General features: G+C 50.1%; 1 protein-coding gene across 1 annotated transcript in view; it reads left to right on the top strand.

The window, feature by feature from the left end:
- Positions 1-21,747, top strand: part of STK10 (serine/threonine kinase 10) — a 122,719-nt gene that overhangs the window by 54,174 nt on the left and 46,798 nt on the right. The window contains exons 4-7 of the mRNA XM_061129457.1: positions 5,427-5,576; positions 19,044-19,116; positions 20,056-20,250; positions 20,823-20,904. Of these exons, the coding sequence (XP_060985440.1) occupies positions 5,427-5,576; positions 19,044-19,116; positions 20,056-20,250; positions 20,823-20,904 (500 nt within the window). The remainder of the gene's footprint in view (positions 1-5,426; positions 5,577-19,043; positions 19,117-20,055; positions 20,251-20,822; positions 20,905-21,747) is intronic.

The following is a 21,747-nucleotide window of genomic DNA, read 5'->3' as shown; positions in this document are numbered from 1 at the left end:
CCCTGGTTGGGGAGTCAAGATCCCACGTGGCTCCTGGCCTAAAAAACCAAAACATAAAACAGAAGCAATATTGTAGCAAATTTAATAACAAGGCTTTAAAAAATGGTCCACATCAAAACAAAAAAATTTTTTTTTTAATTGTGTTATGTCTGTCTACCTCTTTGGATTATTATAAATCTTTCATGAAATAATGCACCCAACATTTTATCCTTGTGCTGGTGTGTTATAAAGGCTCAAAAAATGGTGGCATTGAGGTTATCATCCACCTCCTCATCACTTTGATTTTTCCTGTTTCATCTATATAAGTAAGTCAGACATGAGCCAGGTATACTTTTGACACTTAAAAATTTGCTACAGACAATCCAGCATAATCTCAGGACCAGCATAATAGTAATCACCTTTTCTTGATTGTGCTCCATGCTGAGACATTTATCTGCTTTATCTCTGGAGCCCTGCCTTCATGTCATCCTCATTCCATTTTACAGACCAATAATGAAGATGCAGGGAGATACAGTGACTTGCCAGAAATCACACAGCCAGTAAGAGGCAGTGCCCAAGTTCAGGCACAGTCTGTGTGGCCCTGAAGCCCTCACAGACTCTGAGCTTGGACCCCAGCTGGGGGAGATGCAGGGGTCGAGGACGAGGCTGACGGGAAGGAGTTTTGGACCCAGAAAGACCCCGAGTTCAGGAGCCCTGCTCTGGAGCCGGGCTTCCCGGGACACTGCAGGCGGCACCTCCACCCTGGCTGGCACGTTTTTTACCGAGCCTGAGGGATCTGACCTTGGGGATTCCTCCGGGCGCTGCAGGGGAACCTGGAAGCCCCAACCAGAGGGCGGCCTCAATGCAGTGCCCTTGCCCACCAGCCTGGGAACCTTCAGCCTGAGGGCCGAGCAGGCAGGACTGCGGCGGGGCTGACCTCAGCCCGGGGAACTTGGGCAGGAGCAAGAACTAAATAATCACAGACTGCTCTGGTCCGTCTTGGGTGGCCCTACACCGTGGGTCGTGGTGGAGAGTTTGACAAAACATGGTCCACTGGAGAAGGGAATGGCAAACCACTTCAGTGTTCCTGCCTTGAGAATGCCATGAACAGCATGAAAAGGCAAAAAGATAGGACACTGAAAGATGAACCCCCAGGTCGGTAGGTGCCCAATATGCTACTGGAGATCAGTGGGGAAATAACTCCAGAAAGAATGAAGGGATGGAGCCAAAGCAAAAACATCACCCAGTTGTGGATGTGACTGGTGATGGAAGTAAAGTCCAATGCTGTAAAGAGCAATATTGCATAGGAACCTGGAATGTTAGGTCCATGAATCAAGGCAAATTGGAAGTGGTCAAACAGGAGATGGCAAGAGTGTAAACATGGATGTTTTAGGTATCAGTGAACTAAAATGGACTGGAATGGGTGAATTTAACTCAGATGACCATTATATCTACTACTGTGGGCAAGAATCCCTTAGAAGAAATGGAGTAGCCATCATAGTCAACAAAAGAGTCCAAAATGCAGTACTTGAATGCAATCTCAAAGACGACAGAATGATCTCTGTTTGTTTTCAAGGCAAATCATTCAATATCACAGTAGTCCAAGTCTATGGCCTGACAGGTAATGCTGAAGAAGCTGAAGTTGAACAGTTCTATAAAGACCTACAAGACCTACTAGAACTAACACCCAAAAAAGATGTCCTTTTCATTATAGGGGACTGGAATGCAAAAGTAGGAAGTTGAGAGATACCTGGAGTAACAGGCGAATTTGGCCTTGGAGTACAAAACGAAGCAGGGGAAAGGCTAATAAGAGTTTTGTCAAGCGAACGTGCTGGTCACAGCAAACACCCTCTTCCAGCAACACAAGAGAAGACTCTACACATGGACATCAACATATGATCAATACCAAAACCAGGTTGATAATATTCTTTGCAGCCAAAGATGGAGAAGCTATATACAGTCAGCAAAAACAAGACCAGGAGCTGACTGTGGCTTGGATAATGAACTCTTTATTGCCAAATTCAGACTTAAATTCAAGAAAGTAGGGAAAGCCACTAGATCATTCAGGTATGACCTAAATCAAATCCCTTATGATTATACAGTGGAAGTGAGAAATAGAGTCAAGGGATTAGATCTGATAGACAGAGTGCCTGATGACCTATGGACAGAGGTTCATGACATTGTACAGGAGGCACTGATCAAGACCATCCCCAAGAAAAAGAAATGCGAAAAGGCAAAATGATTGTCTTAGGAGGCCTTACAAATATCTGAGAAAAGAAGAGACGCTAAAGGCAAAGGAGAAAAGGGAAAGATATACCCATTTGAATGTGGAGTTCCAAAGAATAGCAAGGAGAGATAGGAAGGCCTTCCTCAGTGATCAATGCAAAGAAATAGAGGAAAACAATAGAAAGACTAGAGATCTCTTCGAGAAAATTAGAGATACCGAGGGAACATTTCATGCAAAGATGGGCACAATAAAGGACAGAAATGGTATAGACCTAACAGAAGCAGAAGATGTTAAGAAGAGGTGGCAAGAATACACAGAAGAACTGTACAAAAAAGATCTTCATGACCCAGATAATCACAATGGTGTGATCACTCACCTAGAGCCAGACATCCTGGAATGTGAAGTCAGGTGGGCCTTAGAAAGCATCACTACGAACAAAGCTGGTGGAGGTGATGGAATTCCAGTTGAGCTATTTCAAATCCTGAAAGATGATGCTGTGAAAGTGCTGCACTCAATATGTCAGCAAATTTAGAAAACTCAGCAATGGCCACAGGACTAGAATAGGTCAGTTTTCATTCCAATCCCAAAGAAATGCAATGCCAAAGAATGCTCAAACTACCATACAATTGCACTCATCTCGCACGCTAGCAAAGTAATGTTCAAAATTCTAGGCTTCAACAGTACATGAATCATGAACTTCCAGATGTTGGATTTAGAAAAGGCAGAGGAACCAGAGATCAAACTGCCAACATCCTTTGGATTATCGATAAAGCAAGAGAGTTCCAGAAAAAACATCTGCTTCTACTTTATTGACTACACCAAAGCCTTTAACTGTGTGGATCACAACAAACTGGAAATTTCTTAAAGAGTTGGAAATACCAGACCACCTGACCTGCCTCCTGAGAAATCTGTATGCAAGTCAGGAAGCAACAGTTAGAACTGGACATGGAACAACAGACTGGTTCCAAATCGGGAAAGGAGTATGTCAAGGCTGTATATTGCCACCCTGCTTATTTAACTTCTGTGCAGAGTACATCATGCAAAATGCAGGGCTGGAAGAAGCACAAGCTGGAATCAAGATTGCCAGGAGAAATACCAATAACCTCAGATGTGCAGATGACACCACCCTTATGGCAGAAAGTGAAGAGGAACTAAAGAGCATGTTGATGAAAGTGAAAGAGGAGAGTGAAAAAGTTGGCTTAAATCTCAACATTCAGAAAACTAAGATCATGGCATCCAGTCCCATCACTTCATGGCAAATAGATGGGGAAACAATAGAAACAGTGACTTTATTTTGGGGGGCTCCAAAATCACTGCAGATGGTGACTGCAGCCATGAAATTAAAAGACACTTGCTCCTTGGAAGAAAAGCTATGACCAACTATTAAAAAGCAGAGACATTACTTTGCCAACAAAGGTCTGTCTAGTCAAAGCTATGGTTTTTCCAGTAGTCATATATGGACATGAGAGTTGGACTATAAAGAAAGCTGAGTGCCGAAGAATTGATACTTTTGAAGTATGGTATTGGAGAAGACTCTTGGACTGCAAGGAGATCCAACCAGTCCATCCTAAAGGAGATCAGTCCTGAATATTCTTTGGAAGGACTGATGTTGAAGCTGAAACTCCCAATACTTTGGCCACCTGATGTGAAGAGCTGACTCATTGGAAAAGACCCTGATGCTGGGAAAGGTTGAAGGCAGGAGGAGAAGGGGTGAAAGAGGATGAGATGGTTGGATGGCATCACCAGCTCGATGGACTTGAGTTTGAGCAAAGCTTTGGGAGTTGGTGATGAACTTGGAAGCCTGGCATGCTGCAGTCCATGGGGTCGCAAAGGGTCGAACTCAGCTGAGCGACTGAACTGAATTGCCCTGGTGGTCCAGCAGTGTAGACTCCAGGCTTCCAATGCAGAAGCCTGGGTTTCTATGATCACTTGCCCCTTGACATGCCCAAAAAATTGAAAAAAGAAATCAATAGTCATGATGGCTAACAGAGCAATGAGCATGGGATGTCACCCTTGACTCTTCTCAAGCCCTTCCTCCCACTGCACCTTCTAGGTCACACACCCTGTCACTCCCACCTCCCTGACCCAAGTCCAGAATTCTTCCTCTGTGAAGCCTTGGCCACCACGTAGCCCTTCTGGACCACGGAGCCCTTCTGGACCACCGTCTGGCTGCCCGCTAAGCCCCTTACCAATTCTTGTTCCCCTGCAAATTCTTCACTTGCTGTGCCAGGAGGAATTTTTAATGCAAAGCTCAGGTTGTATCTCTGTCCCTCTCAGAACCTCTCCTGGACTGCCCATTGCGTTTCAAAGAAAACGCAGCCTCCACATCTCCTGCCGACCTGTAACGTCCACTTCTCCGTGCGGGGAGGGGAGGGTCCTTTGCACTTGCTGTTTCCCCCTGCAGGAACACTCTTGTTTGGCTCCCCACCTGCTCAGAGAAGACAGCCCTGCCATCTCCCAGTGGACACTGTGTTGTATGTAGAGTGTGTGTGTGTGTTGTGTATGTATGTGTGTGCATGTGCATCCACGGCCCCAGCTAACGCCCCAGAGGCTTTTGGCGATGGCCCCTCTCCTCCTGCGTCTCATGCCCCACCAGCACCAGCTCCTGTCGCCTCCGGGCCGTTCCTTTGGTTGGTTCCTGGAATGCCCTGGTGCCAGCTTTTCCTCTCTCACACATCTGTTCTTGCTTCAGCACACAGCTTGAATGCCTCTTCCTCTGGGGAGCCTCCTGATTCCCCAGGCAGAAGGGGTTGCTGCCCTCCCTCGCCCCCAGGCCCACTGTGTTCCCAGCATTGCTCGTCATTTCCATGCCTCTCTGAGACCCTGCACCCAGCATGGAGCCTGACACTCAGGACCTGTTCACGGAATGGATCTCTGCCCCTCAGAGGGGTTATGTTTGCGAACCTGAGCTCTGAAGCCCAGCTGGCTGTTTTCAGTCTCAGATCTGTGACCCCTACTGTGTGACCTTGAGCAAGTGCCTTGACTTCTCTAAGCATCAGTCCCCTCACCTGTGAGATGGCGTAAGAGCTGTGTCTGTCTGCAGGTTTACCGTGAGCCCAAAGCAGGTAACACGGAAAGTGCTCGGAAGTGTACGTGGTGTACAGTAGGGGCTCAAAGCACGTTGGTGGCTGGTGTATTTCTTGTACCTTGCAGGAGCCTGACTTGAAGTTGCCTGCATTGAACACTTGCTAAACTGACATGTTCTCCTCTCTGTTTCCAGAGCTGGACAGAGGCCTCACTGAGCCCCAGATTCAGGTGGTTTGCCGCCAGATGCTCGAAGCCCTCACCTTCCTGCACGGCAAGAAGATCATCCACCGGGATCTGAAAGCCGGCAATGTGCTCATGACCCTCGAGGGGGACATCCGGCTGGGTAAGGGGCGTCTCGGGCGAGGTGGGAAGGCAGAGCCCCACACCGCCCAGCTGAGGTTTTGGCCCAGCCTCTGTGGACAGGAGGGAGCGTGAGTCCGCACTCCCATGGGATGCTGAGGTCCTTCCGGGTCTGTCCCTGTCCACCGGGGCACGGTTCCCGTCATGGCTGCATCTCCCCAGGGTTCTCAGCTGAGGGAGAGTTTATCCCCCAGGGACATTGGCAGTGTCTGGAGACATCTCTGATTGTCACAACTAGGCATGGGGAGAGACCCCTGGAGCCCGGTCTGTAGAGGTGATGGTTGCCCAACACCTGTAGCGCACACACAGCCACTCACTGCCAACAGTGATCTCGTCCCCCGGCTGGCGGCGCCTCAAGGGGGCAGTGGTCCCATCCCTTTGGCTCTTGCCTCCGATAGACAGAATTTGAGGGAAAGTGACAGATGGAGGTCCATTTGCAGGTGGAAAACTACCTCAGGGGCATATATCGAAACCTTATTTTTTTTCATTACGACTCCCCTCTCTTTGTTTTTTTTTCCCAACTGTGGTAAAATATACATAGGGTTACCAGATGACATAGTAGTAAAGAATCCGCCTGCCAAGGCAGGAGACGTGGGCTCGACCCCTGGGTCAGGAAAATCCCCTGGTGGAGGAAATGGCAACCCACACCAGTACTTTTCCTGGAAAATCCCATGGACAGAGGAGCCTGGCGGGCTACAGTCCATGGGGTCACACAGAGTTGGACCCCACTGAACATCTGAGCGCACACACAGAATATACATAACATAAAATTTGTCATCTTAGCTGTTTGTCAGTGTCTAGTTCAGGGGCATGAAATGCACTCACACTGCTGTGCGGCTGTCACCATCATGCATCTCCGGGACTTTGTCATCTGCCCGAACCGTGCCCATCACACAGTGTCCCTCCCTCCTCTCTGACCCGGGCTCAGGGCACCCACCGTTCTCCTCCAGGTCTCTCTGAATACGACTGCTCTACAAGTGTGATCATTTGTGTGTTCGTGACTGGCTTATTTCTCTTAGCACAATGTCCTCAAGGTCCGTCCATGTGGTAGCCTGTGTCAGAACTTCTTTTTATTTTTGATAAGTTTTTAAACCAAAATAACACATGTCTGTGTCCTCTGCTTTTACCAACTCCTTTCCCTGTCCCCACCCCCCGAGACAATAGCTTTTAACTCTTCTTGCATCTACTCCTTCATTGTTATATAAATGCCTATAATGCTATTTTTTAAAGTAATGATTTTTGTTGTTTGATGAAAAAGCTATGTATGTTTGTTATAGAAAATTCACATAGTATAGGAAGGTTTAAAGGGAACCTCAGCAAGTGCCTGCAGTCTCATCCTCCAGACCTCGGCCCTGTGGGTCATCCCAGATACCTCTGCCTGCATCTTTGTCCGTAGAAGGATGTGCAGATAGAGAGGATTTAGGGGGTGATATTAACCATAGAGAGATGGTAATCTCTTGTTAATCGTTTGACTACGTTCAACTCTACTTTCTACTAGCATCCTCCTCTGATATTAAATAGTTCATTTATCTGCACCCGCTCCTCAGCTCTGACCTTCCAACACAGAAGTGTCATCATGTGTGGTTTCTCTAGCAGCTCCCCCGTCTCCGTCTGTCTTCGTTTTTGGCTGTGCTGGGTCTTAGTTGTGGCACACAGATCTTTGTTGCGGTGTGTGGGCTCCTCTCTGGTTGGCTTGCACAGGCCACAGGGCGTGCAACTCAGTAGTTGGAGTGCTCCGGCTTAGTTGCCCTGGGTTATATGAAATCTTAGTTCCCTGACTAGGGTTTGAACTCATGTTCCCTGCATTGGAAGGCAGATTCTTAATCACTGGACCACCAGGGAAATCCCTCCCTTCGTTTCTTTAAGGAACATTTTAATTACATCCATAAGACATTGCACCACCACTGAGCCCCTGTGATAGTACCGCAGCAATAATCAGGAGCATTGGCACAGAGACAGTACGGCTTCTCCATCCCCTCTTTGAGGACTCTGAAGCTCAGAGACGGAGGGCCTGCCGCAGACCTGCTGAGGAGAGCCAGGGCCGAGCCCAGGCCACTGCTCACCTCCCAGCTCCCCCACCTCCGAGAGTGCCGGGAGCCGACAGCTGAAGGTCTTACATGAGTGATGCAAGACCAGTGGGTTTTCAGAATTCTGAGTCTCAGCTTGCTGCGTACATCCCGTGGGGTTTCTGTCTGTGGAGGGGCTGAAGAACCTGCATTTCTAATAAGCTCCCAGCTGATGCTGCAGATCCGAGGGACCACACTTTGAGAACCACAGCTCTGCACCCTCAGGAACCAAAGCCTGAGGTGGCGGCATCAACAACATTGCCTGGGAGCTTGTTAGAAGTGCTCTGTCCCCCAGACGGTGGGGTTGGTGCTGTCTTGAAGTGAGCCGTGTTAGAGGGCTTCTATACCCAGGCATGAGCGAGGCCACAGCCCGTTCTGTTCCTGAAGACAAGGCTCCCTGGGACCCCGAGGTCCAGCCCCCATCTGCTGTGGCTGTGTTTCCTCCTGTTTGAGCCTCTTAGCTGGAGAGGTTAAGAGCTTGCCCCCTGGAGCCTGAGAACGTCTGTGTGCTTAGTCACTCAGTCGTGTCCAACACTTTGCAACCCCATGGACTGCCCGCCAGGCTCCTCTGTCCATGGGATTCTCCAGGTGAGAATACTGGGGTGTGTTGCCATGCCCTCCTCCAGGGGGCCTTCCCGACCCAGGGATCGATCCCAGGTCTCCTGCATTGCAGGCGAGTTCTTTACTGTCTGAGCCGCCAGGGAAGCCCAGGGAGCCTAAGAGACCTGGGTTCAGATCCCACCAGCTCTTTGACCCTGGATATACATGTCACCTCACCTGCTGCCTTTCGACTTTCTCATCTGTATAACTGGAGGGACAGGGAAGGCTCATCCAGAGCTTTGTGATACTGTTTATAAGAAGATACATAGAGTCAGCTCTCCAGAAAAGCCAGCCGTGATTACTGTTGTTTTGTTAAGTGTCTGGTGTGTGCCAAGCCCTGTCCTGTGCTGGGCTCTGGGGACAGCAGGACAGAGACCCCAATCCTCCTCCTTCAGGGTTCCCAGGCTGGTGGGGAGACACAGGAGCGTCGGGCCTGCGGAAGGAGCCGGTGCTGGGGTGTACAGGGAAGGGTAGTTTGTTCCCCCAGCTGGGCCTGAGGGTGGGTGTTTAGAAGACACTCAGTGAGAGGATAGTTTGAGCTGAGTTGTGAAAAGGCAGGTGGGTACTTGCCAGGTAAGCTAGCTTGGGCAGAGACGTCTAGCCTTGTGGGCAGAGGCACTGAGTAAGGCCCAGTAGGGTATTCTGGGGGGAGTGATAGTAAAAATAATAACACATACATGTTGGGTCTGTGAAGGATCATCTAGATGCCAACCAGTAGACAAAGTGCTTTCTAGATGTTATCTCATTTACTCAGCACTCCAGTGGACACTTGGGAGAGGGGAGGGGACTGTATCCATCATGGTGTGGCACCAAAGCCCATACTAGCGTGGGATGCTCAGGATCGGTCCATGGAGGGGAGAAGCAGCAGAGTTTAGACTCGGGTCCCTCTGGCTCCGGCTCTGTCAAAGGTGGAGGGAAGGCAGGGAAGGGCCATGTTAAGCAGAGTCTTGGGATAGGAGAGTCTCATGTGCCCTGGGGAATTCAAGACAAACCTTCGGCTCAGTCTTCAAGAACATGTCAGACAGAGAAGGCAGGACCCAGAGAGCCTGGGTCTGCAGCAGCCCGAGAGGCTCGTCAGCAGGGAAGCTCAGGGTGGAGACAGCAGGCTAGGATGTGCTCAGTGGGGTCTCATTTCCCATGCTGTTTCCCCTGCCACGACCCCGCAGTCCGGGGGTGGGGGCACTGACTTAGCGAGCAGACTCCAGAATCCCACCTGGAACCCAGCAGAGATGGGGCGGAAGCAGATGGGGGCATCAGCTTTCCCAGTGACTTGGCAGAAGCTGTTGAGAAAACCAGGAAGCCAGTTAAGGAGGAAGAACAGTTCAGGGAGAGTTTAATGTGAGAGTATTTACACAGTTACCGCTGGGCCCTGGGAGCTATGGTGTGGACGCCTGCTAAGACCTAATATTCTGTTTTGGAAAATCATCTTTCCCCCTGGGGCCTGGAATCTGCAGCCTGGCAAGAAGTGGAGGAAGCTTGGGAGGTGGGGTGGCAGTCTGTCTGCCTCTTCCTAGGTCCCTGGGACTTTCTGGGGCCCCTGGAGGCACCCCCACCCCCCTGCATGACCTTATGCAACCCAAGGCTGCGTTAGAGAATTGCTCAGCAGCTCTATCTCCCAGGCAAGGATGTCGCCTCACTGGAGACACTGTTTGTGCTTCTCAACGGAATGGGAATAAATGGAAAGCAGCACAGTGAACTGAACAAAGTGTGAGCCCTAGACACAGACAAGCCTGGTTCAGATCCTGATTCTGCCACTTCTGAGCTGAATAAGCACATTTAACCATTCAGGCCTCAGTCTTTTCATCTGTGCAATGGGTGTAACAACAGAACCTCCCTGCAGCGTTGTTGTGACCTGTGAGCTAAAGCACAGAGTGACTATCACAGGGAAGCTAAGGGTTCTGTTCCTCTTGCTGCTAGGCATTTGGTTTCTTCCTCGTGTTAAGTGTTTACTTCTGTCTAGGATTTCAAACTTCCTCTGAGATTCACGGGAGAGTTGCCAAGCAGGCAGGCATTCCAGCTCTGGGTGGGTGTGAAGAAGTTCTCCCTGGCTGGTGGGGATCCATTTGTGCAGAGAGAGAAAGGAAGAGTGCCTGTTCTCCGAGACAGTTGGGATATAAAGTGGGGTAAGGACTCTGAGGTCCAGAGATCCGTGTTCTTGTCCGAAATCTGTCCTCGGCCTTGTCCTTGGCCTTTTGAACTATAGTGTCAGACAGAGTGGGCTAATAGTTCTTACCTCATGAATTGGTATGATGATTTAATGAGACACTACATGCAAAGCATCTATAGGTGCCCAGCCCATCAGAGAGGCTTGTCATACGTTGAGTTTTTTCCTGGGCTGAGGAATGACTCAGTGTTGTTGTGAGGAGAAATAGTCTTCATTCTCCAGAGAATTCCTGTTCCTCTCCCCAGAGGTGCTTCTCTGAAGATGGGTGGGGAATTTCACAACTTTCTGGGTCTTTCAAGTTCCAAGATGAGGTCTGAACTGCCCTAAAAATCGAAGTGCCTGACACAGAGCCTGACGCATAGTAGGTGCTCAGTAAGTAGTAGAATCTAGCATTGCCATTACTTTAGCAGCTTACGACACTGCAGGATCGCTAATTCCCCAGAACCCCCTGATATGCAGGAGCCCTAGCAGGTGGGCCTGGCAGAAACCAGTCACCTGCCTCTCACCCCCACCTGGACCCTAACCCAAAATCCCTTTCTGCTGCTGCCAGCAGGCTGGAGTCCTGGTTCCTTTATGATGGCTTCCAGGCACTGAGCCAGTGTTTAATATGTAACTCACTGAGCCCTCACAGACTACTGCTAACATTCTTCAGAGGAAGGATCTGGCACCTAGAGAGTTTAATTAACTTACCCAGGGTCGCAAAGCTAGTCTGAGGAACAACTGGCTTCAGAGCCCAAGTGTTTAACCACCACCCTCTTTAGACTCGTTTGGTGGCAGATGATAGAAGCTGGTCTCATGTGACTTAAGGCAGACAGGATAATGTGTGTATAGGGTATACGGAGCCCTGTTGGGACAGATACGAGTGGTATATTTGCAGCTGGAAGATGTGCAGTTGGACCCTGGAAAACAGTGCTGCCCTGAATGTCTCTGGTTTCTGCCTTTCTGAACATGTTGGTTAGGCTCTCAATGCAAGCCCTCACACACGGCTCTGGCTAAGTGTTCACTTTTCCCAGCATCACCTCCTGCAGGGTGAGCTGAGCCATAGCATTTCACATCTCAGAGTCAGTAATCCCAGTGAAGAGCTCTGATGGGCCCAGCGTGGCTCAGATGCAGATTCCCGGTCCAATTGAGGAGGCCTAGCAAGCAGGCTTCTCTGATTGGCCCAGCTTGTAGTCACTCTTTGTAGAATGGGGCCGGCATATGTATCAATGTGACAGTCCCCCTTGCCATCACGGAACAGTGTGGTTGTGGGTGGGGGAGATGGTTTTCCAGAAGGAGAAAAGATTTGGAGTTGCCAGAAAAACAGCTGCTGTCTACTCTAGACTGGAACAGCCTGTGGGAGTAACAGCAACCCAGAAGAGGGAGTGAGTGAGGTGGACGTGGATGGAAAACAAGAACAAAGGACTGAATTTGCAACTGGCTTGAGAAAGAGAAACGACTAGAAAATGAAGAGTTATGGGAGAGGAGAGAGGATGAAGGCAGTGGGAGTGGGGGGCTGAAGACAGAGGGCAGTAAGTAGGAACACAAAGCCCTTACTAGGGGTCCCCCTGTATCTGTTGCCTGAAAAACAAAACAAAAATGGAAATAGAAAAATAGAGCAGTTCTTTCGGTCTCACAGTTGGCTGTATAATAGGACCCCATTGGACTTTTCCTGGTGGTACAGTGGATGAGACACAGGACACAGGTTCGATCCCTGGTCTGGGAAGATTCCACAGGCCAAGGGACAGCCAAGCCTGTGAGTCCCAACTGAGCCCACGTGCCGTGCCTGCTGAGGCTTCGTGCCGCGAGCCTGTGCTCTGTAGTGAGAGAAGCCTGGGCATCATGACGAAGAGTGAGTGCCGCAACTAGTGCATGGCAGTGAAGACCCAATGTAGCCAAAGTTAGTTAATTTAAAAAATATGACCCCATTTACGAGATTAAGAAACTGAGGCTCAGAAGCATGAAATAGTCTCAAATCACCGTAGAATCTTCTCACTTCCTGCTTGGTGCTGTTTCCATGATATTCCTAGGAAGACAGATGTCTTATTTATGAGCGAGATTATGGGTTTTGGGTAGAAGTCTCCTTCTTTTGAGCCCAGGCATGCCTCTGCGGCCCTGATCCAGAGGAAGGAGGCCCCTGGGCTCCCAGGGCTGGATGGGTGGAAGCCTTTGATTCTCCCATCCCCACCCCAGTTTCAGCAGGCCCTAAACCCTCAGTGAGGCTTCACTTTTCTGTCTGCACCGTGAGGCCTGTGGCTAGTGTTTGCCCACAGGGTCACTGCCGGCGTTTCGGATGGGACAGTTTTTGCTCAGTAAGAAGGGCATCACCCCTTGCTCTTGCTTGCTGAATGGCAGCAGTTCTTCGTTGTGGCAGCCTGACTGCCCCGTTCATTTCCAGATGCTTCCTGGGGCATGGGGCACCACCCTGGGTGGAGGCCTGCCAGGAAGGCTCTGACCAAGCTGGACTGTGGACCCCCTGGGCGTGGGGTGGAGGGTCCAGGAGAGGAGGACTGCTGGGCAGCAGTTGGCTTTAGCTGGCCTGGCATTGTCTGGGAAAAGGCTGCTCTTACATTGGATTCTTGTGGTCGCCTGCAGTTAAGGGGACAGATGAGAGATTCTCCTATATAACTTCACACTGCTCACTGCCTCTCCGTGTGTACACAGTGTGACATGTAACACATTTATACTGTTATATAGTTTTCTGACTATAAAAGTTGTGTGTGCTATTTACACATGTATAGAAAGATATGTACAGTGGTATTCACTGCAACGATATTAGTGACAGCAAGCAATCAGAAATGATCCAGTTTACTCCAGTAGAGGATTAATTGAATAAGTTATGGTATGTCATACAGTAGAATCTTTTTCAGTTATTGAAAATGAAGTTGTAGAAAATGATAATCTTTTGTTAAGATGTATGTACGTACTGTGAAAGGGAAAAAAAGCAAGTTGCAAAATAGTATGTTTAATCTGATTTCATTCTTTTAAAAGTAGCAAATACCTGAAAATTTTATATATTTATGTATATATATGTGCTTAGTTGCTCAGTTGTGTCTGATTCTTTGCGACCCCAAGGACTGCAGCCCACCAGGCTCCTCTGTCCATGGGTTCTCCAGGCAAGAATACTGAAGTGGGTTTCCATTTCTTTCTCCAATGTATATATATACATACACATATATGTATGGGCTTCCCTGATAGCTCAGTGGTAAAGAGTCTGCCTGCGATGCAGGAGGCCCAGGTCCAATCCCTGAGTTGGGAAGATCCTCTGGAGGAGAGCATGACAACCCACTCCAGTATTCTTGCCTAGAGAATTCCATGGACAGAGGAGCCTGGTGGGCTGCAGTCCATAGGAGCGCAAAGAGTCAGATGTGACTGAAGCAACTCTACAGCAACATATGTGTGTGTGTACATACACACACACATACTCATAAAATTTTTTATGGTTTTATTTACATATGTGATTTTTATTTATATCAATAAGCCTAGAGCTAGATGCAACAATTTCATAAGTGTTTATCACTGCCAGGATTATGGACACTTTTTATTCTGTAAATGTCTGAATTTTTGATAATCAGCCTTGCCTTGGTAATAAGTAAATATATTTATGCATGACTGTATAGGCAGATATAGTCCTCCAGACAGTTAGGAATGAGGTCCGTTTTTACACGCCTGTGTGTGTCTGTGAGTCTGTCTGTAATCTCTTCTGTAGAGGGCTGCTCAGAAGCAGGGCTGTGGGTGTGCGCCGTGTCAGGCGCTGTTGATACCTGGGGCCAAGTGCCCTTCACGCTGGATGCATCGGTTCACACCCCCCAGCAGAGCATGAAGTTCTTTCACCACATCCTGGCCCCCACTGGGTTTTACTTAAAAACAAAAACAACCCCCCCCCCCAACTTTACCACATGTATTTCAGCTTTCCAAACCATAAAAGCAATGCATATTCTCTATAAAGTGTACACAGTAAAAAATGTAAGGCCACTTCAGTACGCCGCCCCCACCAAAGCCCCACTTCCGGGGAGGTGGTCACGATTAAGTTTGACGTGCAGCCTTCCAGACCGTTTTCTGTATTCATGGACATCTTCGTGTGTTCACAGTGTACATGTCGTTCTTAAGATATAACTGGAGTCCACACTGTCCATTGGTCTCAGCACCGTGGAGGGAATAGCCTGTTATGGACCAACTTCCAAGTTAACACAAAGGCAAGCACATCCTTTTTACGAACTGCGTGTTACTTCATGGTCTGGGTGAGCCTCAATTTCCTGAACTATCCGCCAATCAGGCTTCAACAGCAGCTCAGGTTGTTTCCAGTTTTTCACTCTTTTGGAATTAATGCTTTAGAAGCTTCCATGTTTGTTTGAAATCTGGTTTGGGGGAGTTATTTCCAGAAATAGAATTATTGTCAAATGTATTTCTTTTTCCATTGTTTGTTTGTTTGTTTTTGGCCACAGCATGCAGGGAGCATGGAGTCTTCTCCCCTGGACTGGTGGGGAAGGCCCTCAGACATATGTCTTAAAGCCCAGTTTTGTCTTTTTTTTCTTCTGTCTCTTCATCTATCTTGTTGTTCATCTGATAGCCCTGTTGAGTGTTTCACGTGGCAGATGTAGCATCAGGTACAGCTGTGGACAAAGCAGAAATGGCCTCTTTCCTAATGGAAGTGATAGTTTATAGAGTCCCCTGTGCCTGCTGCTTAGTCTGTGATTCTTGGTTTAAAATAGGAGGAGGGGAGAGAGCAGTGCTTTCAACCACAGAGACTGCCTGGTGAAAGTCCCCTTTGAACTGTCCGAGGGCCGCCCCTCCCTGTCGGGGGACATAGCTTATAAACTCCGTCCAGGGAGCAAGCAGCTGGGGCCGCCCCTGGCCCTGCCCAGGGACAGCCCGAGGTTCAAACAGCGGGAGGGGCCGCCCCCCACCCCCGCCCCCCCGCCTGGCTGGGCCCCAGAAGGGGAAGTAGCAACCACCCAAGAAGCTGGCAGGCGCTTGTTTTAGGGAGGACCCTGGGGGCCGACTGTGTGTCATTTTGAAAGTTGGTGGTTTCTGCTTTTCCTCTCCCTTTGGAAGGAACCGGTGGGTGCTGAGATATGGGAGTGGCCAGCTCCAGCGTCCCTCCTGGAAGCCTCGCCCTGGGTCTGAGAGGCAGTCCCTCTTCCCCAAAGGTGTCCTGGGACGGCATGTCAGCCGTTGTTGGTGTTTATAGGGGAACCAGGCCCATGTGGGCGCCCCGTCCGCACCCCTGAGTCCAGAGGGGTGGTGATGTGCCCAGGCCAGCAGGGCAGAGCTGGCCTCTCCCCTGGGTTTCCTGGGTTTCGCATCTCAACCTGGAGCTGCTGCTGCTCCCACCCTGAAAGGCAGCCGCTCTCCAGCCCCGACAGCCAGACTGCCCCGTGAGCACTTTCCTCAGCTGACCGAGTGGCTCTTGTCCAGTTAGCACTGACTAAGGCTCAGAGGCCAGCTGTCCTGACCATTCCCGGGAGGAGGTCTCAGTACAGCCTCGTCCTCGTCCCCGCCTCAGACTCTCGGGAGTATACCCCATGGAATATTCACTCTCGTGATGGAGCATTTACCACGAGCTGGGCTTGGAGCTGAGTGCTGGGGTGTGTCATTTCATCCTCACTGCAGCCCTACAAAGTGAGTTCTGCAGTCTCAGCCGCTGTGACTGGTGGGGACACAGGCTCAGAGGCTTGGTAACTGTCCTGGCCCCTGCCTGTCTCTCCCCTTGTCTAAGACCACCCCTTCCAGCCATGCTGCCTGCCCCTCAGGGGCCCTCCAGCCTGCTTGTTTCCTCTGCCTGGAAATACTTCCCCCTAACCCTTGACCTCCTGTCTAAATGAGCCGCGCACGCACCCAGCCCTGTCTCTGCCTTACCCCTGCATGGCCCTTCTTATCTCCAGGAGTCCCGTGGTGTGGAGGGCCTGTTTCCACCACTAGAAAAACAGGCCATGAGGGTGAAGGTTTCCTCTCTGTGCCTAGAATAGTGCCTGGCACATAATAGATGTTCAGTTAGTATTTGTTGAATGAATGAATGAATTGCCTGGAAATGAAAAAAAAATTTTTTTATGAATATCTGTTTTTATTTGTGCATTTCGCTGTAGTGCTCTGACAATGAAATAACATCTGTATACCAGAGCACACACACATCAGCAGTGAGATGTAGCTTCTCCTTACCCCACTGCTAGGACACCTAGCTTTTTGTAGGACGCATAAGCATGTAAGATGGCCACACCAAATAATCTTCTGGATTTTTCCTTAGCTGGACTTCCTGCAGGTCCTCCCTTCCTTGTCTCTCGAGCCCGGCCCCCATCGTCCCATCACGTCACACGTTTGTGAACAGACATAGTTGGTGTTTATGGGATTGCTGGCTGCCTCCGCCACTGAACTTGGGGTTGCCAGAGGGCACGGACTTGGTCTGCTTTCTCCCCCACTGTATCCTCTGCTCCAGCCCGTGGGTGGTTCCAGATGGGGCTTAAGTGAATAGATGGAAGAACCCAGTGCCACACAAGGGGCGAGCCTGGAACCCAGGGCGCTCGCGTTCAGCCAGCCGCTCAGCGCTGCGCCTGCTCCTGGGTTGAAGTTGTGAGTCTGAGTGAAGCTCGGAGCGTGGTTTCCAGACCCGGGTGGCAGCGCTCAGGGCGGCTGTTACAGCTTCAGCGGGTCTCTCGGCACGCTGCTTCCTCCTGAGTTCAGCTTGTGATCAAGGGGAAACGTGGCGCCCGAAGGCTGGGGCACTGCAGAAAATGCCTCTTTGTGATGCTGGCTTCTTCCCTTAGCAGTGCGTGGTGGTGATGGATGTGTGTAAGGAGAAACTGTATTAATTTATTTTGTTAGTCCTGAAAGTCGAATGCTTTTGTCATGACAAACTTCAGAAATTCAGCAAAGTGGAAGAAACCTCGTCTCTCTGCCCATGGACAACCATTTAAGCAAGCTAGTACATTTTCTCCAATAATTCAAACTGTATTTTTGCTCTTTTTTGGGGAGCTAGGGCATAATTCCAACCATACAATATATTCAGATATGCATCTTCTCCCTTTCCTGTTGAGCCTATATAAATATACCAATAAAATATTTTCGTAGTCTGTTAAACATTGAATATTTCAATGTTTGTTGTTTTAGACTTCCCAGATGGCACTAGTGGTAAAGAGCCTGCCTGCCTATGCAGGAGACGTAAGAGACATGGGTTCGATCCCCGGGTCGGGAAGATCCCCTGGAGGAGGGCATGGCAACCCACTCCAGTATTCCTGCCTGGAGAAGCCCACGGACGGAGGAGCCTGGTGGGTTAGTCCATAGAGTCACACAGAGTTGGACACTATTGAACCAACTTAGCACACATGGTACTTTAAAATTTTAATTTATTTTCCCCTACATTTTTATTCAGACACAATGGACATTCAGCACTATGTCAGTTTAAGATTACATCATAACTATTGGACTTACATACACCATGAAATGATTATCATGATAAATTTAGTGAATATCCATTTGTGTACTTACAAAATAAAAGAAACAATTTTTTCCTTGTGATGAGAACTCTTAGGATTTAGTTCTCTTAGGAGAACTCCATGGACAGAGGAGCCTGGTGGAAATACAGTTCTTGGGGTCGCAACAAGTTGGACATGACTGAGCGACTAACATACTTCTTTCTTATTGTTGTTCAGTTGCTCAGTTGTGTCTGACTCTCTGTGAGTCTGCAGCACGCCAGGCTTCCCTGTCCTTCACCATCCCCTAGAGCTTGCTCAAACTCGTGTCCATTAAGTCAGTGATGCCATCCAACCATCTCATCCTCTGTCATCCCTTTCTCCTCCTGCCTTCAATCTTTCCCAGCATCGGAGTCTTTTCTATTGTTTTAGCTCTTCACATCCTAGTTCATCTTTCTTTGTGTGTACATTTGTATATATGATACATAATCTTAAATCTTTTTTAGACAAGACAGAATATATACTGCACATAAGAATTTTTAAAATCACTCTGTGAAAGCTAAGCAATGATGCTTGTTTTTGTCTCTGTTATAATGGCATTTTGGTGAACAATCATTACCCATAATGTTTTTATATTTAAGATTATTTCAGGAAATTCCCTGGTGGTCCAGTAGTTAGGACTCTGCTTTCGTTGCTGAGGTCCTGGGTTCAATCCCTGGTTGGTGAACTAAGATCCCACAAGCCGCAAGGTGCTACCAAAAAGAAGAAAGAAGATTGTTTCATTAAGGTAGACTCCTAGATTTGGATTACTGCACCAGAAGAGTATGGATGTCTTATTTTATTTATTTTTTAAGTCTGCACCGTGCAGCATGTGGGATCTTAATTCTCCAACCAGGGATCAAACCCATGTGCCCTGCGTTGGGAGCTCAAAGTCTTAACCACAGGCCCACTAGGGATGTCCCAAGTATGGGTATTTTAGACGTTCTTGCTATTTATTGCCAAACTGCTTTCCTAAAAGCCTCTTCAATTTATATTCTTATTAGCAAATAGGAAGGTGCATACCTCTATACATTCTTACAGCAGTGGGTGTTATTATTTTTTAATGATCACTAATTTGCTAGACAGAAAATGGCATCTGTTAGTTGATTTGGAACGCGAATCTCTGAGTCCACACCCCAGGGCCGTGGGTGGAGGAATGTCCATCCAGTCCTCTATCTGAGATTCTTGCCTTGCAGCTGACTTCGGTGTGTCTGCCAAGAATCTGAAAACTCTGCAGAAGCGAGATTCCTTCATAGGAACGCCTTACTGGTGAGTCGTGTAGCCTCTGGAAATGGGATGGTGGACTGCCCGTCACACCTCCATGTCCCTTTGGTGACCCCTGGCTGGGCTGGAGGGGGGACGACAGGCAGGGGCTCCTGAGTCAGCCTGCTGGGTCTGAGCCCACACGCCCCCACTTAGTAGCGCTGAGACCTTGGCCATATTACCCAGCTTTTTGGGCCTCAGTTTCCTCATCTGTGAAGTCAGGGGGATAATACTGCCTATGTAATGTGGTATTGTGAGGATTAAATGGGATGGTGCATATAGAAAGTGCTCCACCAATAAGAACTGACATTCCCTGGAGAATGGTTCTTGATGAATTCAACAAGAGTAGATTGACAGGCAGACCCAGAGTTGGGGGTGGGGCCAGGAAGATGAACAGTACGAGTTCAGTTCCTATGCTTATATGAAATCTCCCTAGACCCTTCCAGTCCATTTTGCTTCCTTTTTTTCCAAAAAGAAAAAACCTCTCTGTTTCACACCTAACTGCTTTCTGTTTTACTTCCTTTTCATCATGGAGTTAGGTTCCTTTTTTGCTTGCTTATTACTCACTCTCTCTCCCCCCCTTTTATTCCTCCTTCTCCGTTTCTCTCCCGCCCCTCTGTGATGATGTATTTTCTTCTCCCACCCTCCCGCCCCCGTTCTCCCCGGGTCCCCTCCGCCCTGCCCCCACCCACCCCTTCCCCAGGACCCTGTGTTCTGGATTGCTGCTGCCCTCTTCTGGTAGGAATCGGAGCTGCAGCAGGACTGGGCTGTGAAGCTGCTTGGAAGGCGCCCTTTTGTGAGAAAACCGTCCTAAGGAAGATAGTGGGTGGGAAGGAACGCTCGTCAGGACCTGGGAGCGCTCGCGCTGGTCCTTGACCCTGAGCCTCCGGGAAGCGCCTGTGGAGGCCAGGGTCTTAGCGCTCTGTTGTCCCCTGGTCGGTTCAGGATGGCCCCCGAAGTGGTGATGTGCGAGACCATGAAGGACACCCCATACGACTACAAGGCCGACATCTGGTCGCTGGGCATCACGCTGATTGAGATGGCCCAGATCGAGCCCCCGCACCACGAGCTCAACCCCATGCGGGTCCTGCTCAAGATCGCCAAGTCCGACCCTCCCACACTGCTCTCGCCCTCTAAGTGGTAAGGATCCAGGAGGCCGGCCTGGGGTGTCTGCAGGGCGGCCAGCGGCCCTGGGTGGCGGGGCAGGTGGGGTCGGGGAAGGTGGGGGGCCAGGGCTCTGCTGTCCCCGCTTGGCCCCACAGTTGGGGAGCAGTCAGGCCTGGGGGTCGGTAGGCCTTTTCTGAGCTCCCTGGGCCCTCAGAGCTCCTTCCTCCGTCTCTGCTCTGAGCATCAGCTCTCCGTCCAGGCAGACTGCGGAACCCAAATAAGCCGGACCCCACTGCAGGAATAAGAGCTCTTGCAACCACATGGCACAACGCTGGGCTGGGAGTTGGGGCTCAAACCCCCAGCAAGGCTGTGTTCCGCTGCGTGGCCTCGGGCAAGCCCCCTCTCTGATTCTGCATCCCCTCTATCAGTGACCAGAAGGGCGTCCTGAGGTTGCCTCCGCCGGCTGGCTTATGAAGGTGCCCTTTGTCCTTTGAGGGGCGTGTTTGGGAAGCACACGACTCAGAAGAGTGGAGTCCCTGATGCGGGGAGTCTTCTCGGCTCTTTCCCGCCCTCAGCTCACTGCCCGCACCTGTCTGTCCTCCCAGGTCGGCAGAGTTCCGAGATTTCCTGAAGACAGCTCTGGATAAGAACCCAGAGACACGGCCCAGCGCTGCGCAGCTCCTGGAGGTGAGTGGTCCCCCCTCCCAGGTGGCTGCCCACCTTGACCTGTAAGCTGGGTTCGTCCTTCCCCAGCCCAGGGGGCGTCGTGCACAGCCGTTCAGTCATCAGCCAGTGTGCCCTGAGCAACTGCTGCCTACCAACCCTCGTGCAGGGAGGGTGAAGGGAGACCAGGATCCTGTCCGGATGGAGCTAAGCTTCTGGAGGGGACAGACAGCCAATGAGCAGCACAGGGGAAGGGCTGCCCTCCTATAAAAGGAGGACGCGAGGGGCTCTGTGAGCAAACACCCAGAGGAGGCGAGGGAGGCCACACGTGGTGCTTGAGAGTGTGCAGGTGGAGGCCTGGGGTGGGGACATGATGGGAGCAGCTGGGAGAGCCTGGAGCCCAGGTGCAGGAGCTGGGGTGAGCACAGGGGTGTGGGAGGTGGGTGGGCTGGAGACGAGGTCGGAGCTGTATGGGGTGTGTCCACTCCCAGGCTCAGCGGTTCCCTAAGAGGACTCTGGGTATGAAACATCTAGTCAGTTTCTCCACCGTGACCCTTATAGCAAAAGGACGCAGAGAAAAAGGCGCATGGGGAAAGCCAGGCAGAAGTGCCCAGAGTCCCCTCCCAGTGCAGTCACAGAGGACACACCAAGTTCCCCAGCTGTATGCTCTGGCGACACATGTGAAGTGTTGTTTACCTGGGAAGCATTTTGGAGAATTCAGGGCCTAGGGTTTCGCTGGGAGCTGAGCACATGGGCAGCCTCTGCTGGCACGGACCAGAGTCCCAGGCTGCAGAAGGCTGGGCGGGTGGTCAGCATGGACCCCATCGTTTGCACAGTGCAGGCCGGGTCAGCCCCTCTTATCAGTTC

Source organism: Dama dama, chromosome 25, assembly GCF_033118175.1.
Source record: "Dama dama isolate Ldn47 chromosome 25, ASM3311817v1, whole genome shotgun sequence".
NCBI classification, from domain to species: domain Eukaryota; kingdom Metazoa; phylum Chordata; class Mammalia; order Artiodactyla; family Cervidae; genus Dama; species Dama dama.
Note: the sequence above shows the minus strand (reverse complement) of the source record. Positions and strands in the feature narration are given on the sequence as shown.